Source organism: Varroa jacobsoni, unplaced genomic scaffold (genome assembly GCF_002532875.2).
Source record: "Varroa jacobsoni isolate VJ856 unplaced genomic scaffold, vjacob_1.0 scaffold_167, whole genome shotgun sequence".
NCBI lineage: Eukaryota > Metazoa > Arthropoda > Arachnida > Mesostigmata > Varroidae > Varroa > Varroa jacobsoni.
The window spans coordinates 3055-10235 of NW_019213069.1; the positions used below are offsets into that span (position 1 = coordinate 3055).

At 42.1% G+C, this 7181-nt stretch overlaps 1 protein-coding gene across 1 annotated transcript; it reads left to right on the top strand.

The window, feature by feature from the left end:
- Positions 1-1555: 1555 nt before the first annotated feature.
- On the top strand, positions 1556-6554 carry LOC111270943 (FMRFamide receptor). Its single transcript, XM_022851441.1, has one exon. The coding sequence runs from the start codon at positions 1619-1621 to the stop codon at positions 3209-3211; it is 1593 nt and encodes a 530-aa protein (XP_022707176.1). The 5' UTR covers positions 1556-1618; the 3' UTR covers positions 3212-6554.
- The last annotated feature ends 627 nt before the right edge of the window (positions 6555-7181 follow it).

The following is a 7181-nucleotide window of genomic DNA, read 5'->3' on the forward strand; positions in this document are numbered from 1 at the left end:
AGTGATGATTTATTTCGATTTGAGCACGACCAACTCGACTGTCTGTGAGACTTACCTTGGCAGAGGCCATTCGAGGCTGTCTTTGTAACATTTGTTCAATGAGTATACGTTTAATGAGTATACGAAGACCCATATTATCGAATTTTCGCAATTAATATTTTGTTCTTAAATATCTAAAAGGTCGGTGGCAGAACCTCGGCGTACTTTCAAACAACACAAACAGAATTTGTGTGTTATATACAACAGTCTTAAACGCAATCAAAAAATACAGGATCTTAAACGCAATATGTTTCGAAATGTATGTTTACCGATGGCGAGGTTCTATCTTACAAGAACAACAACTCGTCGAATGAAAAGCGTCTCGAAATAAATTTTCACCCGCCTTTTCATCTATGAGTCCGTACATCCACATTTTTTAAAATTTTTTTTGTTAACAAAGCCCTTATCGTTATTTTCTACAGGCATTGTTTGCTGCTGCTGCTGCCAGTCTGGAGTAAAACGATAGCTTGAAAGTTTCGTCTTTTTTTTTTTCTTTTTGAAAATCAATACAGAAAGAATAAAGGATATTGGAAAAACGTGCTCCCTGCTCACCCACTAACGATCCTGCTTCTTGTGAGACTTTGAATAAGGCTACCCCAGTTCCACAAAGAAATTGAGACAACAGAGCTAGAACTTGTGCGGATATTTTGTGAAGCCTTTACGTGTAGCAGTGAAGACACTCCCGTTATAGATAGCCGCTCGATGCCTGCAGCCGCTACGAGGGGTGGCATCAATATACTTCAGACGTTTATTGGTGCTTTGTTCCCGGACTGCATCTATTCATAATCATATGAGCTAGGGTATGCCTGTTCCTAACAAATTCTTGTGAAGACGTAAACGCCACGACCTTGTTCGAGGAACGAAACCGCTTCGTATTGATTCGAAAAGGTGTGAACCTGCAGCAATAAGTATCCATGATAAACCGCGTAACAAATACAAAACGTTGGATACTGTAAAATTTGCAAAGAGCTACAGACGACAAGCTAACTTCTAAGCGCCTCAGTATCTACGACTGAACAGCTATTTCGTACGAACACTTGCTGTTACAATCTACAAACGAATTTACCTTTCTCATTTGTCGTTGTTAAAAACGTCGGGACGATTGCTTGTTTTATTTTCTTCCCTCACGCAGATATATAACGGCAGATGATAATGATTATAATCAAATTTAGCGCAGCCAGTGGTACACAATAACTGACCGAAGCGTATAAGTCTTTGTACAATGGGTGCCAGTATACCAACGTATTTACGTCTGGAATTGATAGTCTTTAGCTTGCGTATTTGTGTGAATTGTTACATTTGTTTATGTTGTATATGTTATTAACAAGGTTGACACGCATCAGCGGGAAGCGGGTTTTTTTTTTTATTTGAGTTCGCATTTCCGTTAGGCCAGTACAAAACAAAAAAGACGTTTTTTTAACTTATGCACTTTCTCTTCATTACAGGAAATATCTCTTTTTTCCGGGCTGTTAGCTACGTCTGCCGTCAACGTGCCAAAAGGGTCACGCCACGCCACGCCACCAAGTGGCAATCCGCCTAGCGAGCCTGCTGGTGCAACCGCGAGCAGCGCCAAATCACCATGGACACGACCATTCTTCCTTTGAATTGTAACGGGCCCGCTAACGGCACAGAAAAGCTGTGTCGAGAAATGGCAACGAGCATTCATAACTGCAGCGTTTCGACATGTGCAGTTACCGAGCCGCCGGATGAAACGCTGCAGAATGTTCGCTTCGTATTTCAGCAGCTGCTCGTGCCAATCGTGGCGCTGGTTGGCATCATGTTCAATTCGCTTACGATGATCATTATGACGCGACGGAGGATGCGGAGTTCGACAAACAACTACCTAGCCGCCCTCGCGACCGCCGACTGCCTCTACCTAATCTGCACGATCTACTTCAGCCTGAGGCATCGATTCGGTGAGACTGATCCCCGCTACAACTTCTATCGGCGGATGCGGCCACTGATGCAGCTGCTGGTCGACACAGCCCAGAATACATCGGTGTGGCTCACCGTTACGTTTACCATCGAGCGCTACATCGCCGTTTGCCATCCCATGCGAGGTAAAGTGCTCTGCACAGAATCCCGCTCGCGGAAAGTCATTCTGGCCGTGTTACTCTACACGATCGTGTTAACGCTTCCAACCTTCTTTGAGTTCAAGATCGTCGAAGAGCGGGATTCTCGAAACGAGACAATCGCACAGGTGATCCAATCGGAGATGGGAGCTAATGTCCTTTTCACGACAGTTTACTACTGGCTACTCGTTGTAATGAATACGGTCGTACCACTCGTTATCCTTATCGTGTTCAATACGTTTCTCGTTCGCTCTGTACATATATCACGTCGACAGCGTTCCACGATGACGCTACGGCAGCGACCTAACTCGGCTCGGGAGCCCAGCAGCCAAGAAAACAAAATCACCGTGATGTTGATCGCAGTCGTCATACTGTTTCTCGTCTGTCAGATGCCCTCCGCGGCTCTATTAATTTACACGACGTTTGACGATGCGCGTACGACATTCATTTTGGTGTTGGGTAACTTTTTTAATTTCCTCGTGTGCGTCAACGCGTCGGGAAACTTTGTGCTCTACTGTCTGCTGAGTAACAAATATCGGAAAACTTTTATCAATATGTTCTGTCCGTGCTTGCAAGCACGTTTTAATCCGTTACTGCACTCGATATATGGGCAGTATCAGAATAGCACAACTGATGAAAGTCCCGGGATCAATCGCAAACATAGCTGTGCGTCAGTGGGCGGTCGGGGCCCAAAGGGACCATTGGGGGATGGAGCTACAAGCCATATGCTATCAGTTCCTGCTACCGCTGGAGCAGGTAGACTGAGCGCTAACCCTGGAGCAGGTGAACATCAACCGTCGATCGACCCACTGTCGCTTAACAATAATCTGTTGACTCGAAATGGTCGCATGACGCGAGCCTCATCGCTTCCGGAAAACCATTCGCTTTGGTCCAGATTTCGATTCGGGTCGCGGTTCCGAAACGAATTACCGGCTCATCAGGTGACGAAATCGCTAAAGGATGACCATAAATTCAACAACGGAACGACAGCCACAGCAGTGCCCTGTACGAGGGAGTGCGTCGTAATAGTGACATCAGATTACAACCTCAAAGACCAGCTGAACGACGTCAACCAAAAGGATAGCAGTCCTGATATCTAACAGTAATCAGTGTATTCTGACTTATCTGCATATATACGCGGGGCACGCGGGTCAGTTTATGTGTCGCTGTCTGTATTGGGCACAATTTAATGGCTGCCGAAGCCAATTCTTAGCCATGATAACGACTACAGTACTGATAGCGGCAGTCGAAGCAGACGACCCAGCAAAATCATCGAACATGACCACACTTCTTTTCTGCATGATCGCATTCTGTATTCTATATGCCGTGCCCTTTAAACCCAATTGTCGTAGATTTCAGACGACCCCACCTAAAGATCCGTTTCTTATAAAACAGGTCGTGTTTATGAGAAATATTGGATAATGTACGACGTTTGCTTATGCATCGATGGGTTTTACTGATGCAAGATGGGCACGCTAATACACAGCAGACGTATTATGATTACGGTGATCATGGGAGCGTGCGCATCTGATATACAGATAGAAAAGGAATGCGATGGGCCTGCAGAACGAAGGAATTGAAAACGGGGAAACTTCGCAATTTATACGTATGCGTGATTGGGGAAAATTTAAAGAGTGAAAATGTTAGTGACGACATAGCAGGTGAAAAAGGACCGGTTTTGTTTTAAAGCTAGAAGGCTGTGGTCTACAGTTTCTGATTTTTGCTAGTGGAAAGAATCATTAGAAACAAGTTCTGAGTACGGCCAATAGACGGACTAAACAGGTTTTAACATTGAGACGATGATATGCTCACAATGTAATTGACGTAGAAATCTGTGTGCAGCGTGTGCCGATGCCAATGTGTACATACGCTCCTAGACAATGCAGCAAAAAATGGAGAATACCATATTTTAATACATGTACATGCATGTAGTCAATATTGTCAACCGTTGTGGCCAACTAACCAATTACCAAGAAATCCGTACCATACAAGCACTAATCTAAGGGAATGGTACGTGCTTGTCCTTAACGTGCGGCGCTGTGATTCCGTGTCCGAAAGGAAAACATCAGATACAACGAACAGACTGATTAACAAATAACGCTAAGATAAACAATAATAAGATAAACAAATAATAATAACATATATGAACGATAAAGGTAATAGCACACGAAGCACAAAATGGAAACTAATACTTATTATCCGCAGCACGAAATCAAGATATGTTCGAAAATTTCGATCGAGCGAGACGAATGCAGACGATAATGAAAATAATGACAATAGCCATAAACAAAGGGTCCGTGGAAAACGTGCCCGCTCAAATATCGCACGAAGTTGTTAATATAGTTTTCTAAGCTTTCATCCCACGCTGCGGCTCCATCCAAATCATTAATATACATTAACACAAAATAGGAAACCGTAAATGTACACACACCTACACCTGTTTTAAGCGAGTCAGTTGTATGAAGGCTCACAAAATGCTCGCACATAAGCAAGTCAATACGACAAGAGGTGTCGCCAGTCGTCTTGCCACTTCCCGGACTCCTCGAGATGTAACCGGAAATTGATTATCCCAGCAGTCTTGCCAGCGATTGTTTACCATCCTGCTGTGATTCTGTTTACATAAGGCATATGCCTAGAGCCAGTAGGTCCCGGCACTGCCCGTCGGCTTCTGGGCGATTCGGATTGCTCGATAAGATAGAGAAACCCCGGAAGCTGTTGTAACCTCAATGCCGACCTTGCTGAGAACAACGGATTTCCGCTTAACAATGAGCTCCCTACTGATGAATCTCGGTTTTCGCACTTCTATAATCGTTGTCGGACGAGGCCAAACGACGTTAAAGCCAACATGACCAATTTCAGAGGAAATAGCTGCTGATGATGAATGCAATGCATTCTCTTACAAAACACAAAGGTGCTATTATATTATATTAACGAGCAGCTTTAGGCGGAACACCAACAAGATACTGGCAGAAGCACAGCTGGTTAACCGCGACAATTAACGAGGTAATTGGGTTGGAAGGCGGAAATTCAACTTTTTGAAAAAAATAAAATATATTTATTGAGCAATAGTAAATTAAGCACCTGTAAGTAAGCGGTGCTGTGGTCGACCTTTTATTAATTGCCATTTGCCCGAAACATATAACCGGAGAAACATGCTTTGCTAGCAGACAAGGAACGAAACAGATGATGAAAACTGGATAAAATCAACTTACTAAATTATATGATCGAATATAGTAGTTGATAGTGGCGGCGACGATGCCGACAAAATTACAGATTTTGAGAGAAGTCTTAGTAGTCGAATTATGAAAAATCTTCTATGCGTATAGCAGAGAGCCTTGGACCAACAAACACTTCTTCGAGGAAATTTTTTTTGGGAAGATTTGCACCCGCATACATACACACAGAGAGTAAAGGGTTGTCGGCTCATTAGAGTTTGAATCAATGCACTGAAGATGTGTCACTCTTGCCTGAACTACCCATTTGAATATATTATAGTCACGATGTAATCACAATCGCGACAAACTTTCGACCCACGTAACGTTTGTCTATACATGTATCGCTTTTCAATGTTGCGCGGAAGCTCGGGTCTGTTGTTTGCTTTCATATACATCTTGTATCTTAATTACGCTTGCTATTAGATGAAATAGTTCGTATCTAAGACGGAATGCGCCAGCCAAAGTACTATTGGGTTCCTCATGAAGTTGCTGTATGTATTCGATCAATTTGTATACCTATTTTTCACTGTGGACAGTAAAAATAATAATCGATAAAAACAAAAAGACCTGAAAAACTATTTCTTGCATATTTTACTATTAAATGTTATATACGTAACGGTTTCTATTGAAACTATTTCAAAGGCGAAATTTCCATCTATAACCAGCCACTATTAGACAGATAAGTTTTTTTTCCTCTTAAAACAGCACACAGCTAGCCTTATTATTATTAAGGAAATGCTCTATTGATTGATATTACGGGACATGTATCAACGCGCCTGACTTCAGCAAAATGACTAATAACAACAAATAACGTAATTGTCATTACTAGTGAAGGAAGATATATACTAGAGTGAGAGAAGAAACGGAAAGAAATACCGATAGTGACAGTGTCTGTCCTATGGTAAGGAACGAGTGACCCGCAATGATTCCCAAAATAACTCATGGAATACATTTAAATGTTAAAGAAGTAAATAAAGCAAAGTGGGTCGTATAGCAAAGAACTCTATATTTTAGTGAGTCCCGAACTGATCGAAATGAATTGTGTAGTTGTATCATCAGCCTATAGTATGTTATAATGATAATTAGCATCTTCACATAAGCACCAAAAAGGATAATACTATTCATTCATTCATGCTGAGAAAGATCGTAACAGGAGAAAAACAGATAATAATAATAACAAAATAGAAACAAAAATACATTAATTGAGGTGGAACCTTTGCCTATATAACCGATTTGTGTCTTTGTTCTGTCTAGAATGTCAACAAGGTAATTTACATCAGTAGTTAAGTTGTCGTCAAACATTCTTGGGCAGAAAAAAACTTTGCCCATGTCCAGTGGAGGGAGAAAATAACAGAATGCCAATGCGAAATTGAGATAAATTTACTAGATTTAACTTGAGACTAAGAAAACGTCCTCTTGTGTTCGAAAAAGCATCGCCTTAGTCTTGTACTACTATAGTTCTAGTTTAACTGCACGTGTATCTTATCACCCAAATGTAACCTATTAGCTTAGTTATTTGCCTCCGTATAAATAATTAAGGCCTGAGACGTTCCCGAGAATGGTACGGCTTCAACAAATTCAAAATTGCTTAGAACGCGTCAGCACCACTTGGCCTTGACAGGTGCAGGTAAACCTTCGCGTCTGAACTTCAAGATTTACTTGTCAAGCAACATTGTCTTTTGCGTGTCAAACATGCCTGAGGCTACAGCTTAGCGCTTCGTTATCTTCATTTTCCCACGGCATTCATCTTAGCACAACAGCTGGCCATTCTGCCCGCTCTCGCAAAAGCAGGTCTAAAGGAAACACGCTCTCAAATGCTGTTCGGACGATACCTGGTTAAAGAAATGCTTGATCA

Coding starts and splice junctions, on each gene's coding strand:
- LOC111270943 (XM_022851441.1), top strand. CDS start 1,619: ATGGACACGACCATTCTTCCTTTGAATTGTAACGGGCCCGCTAACGGC.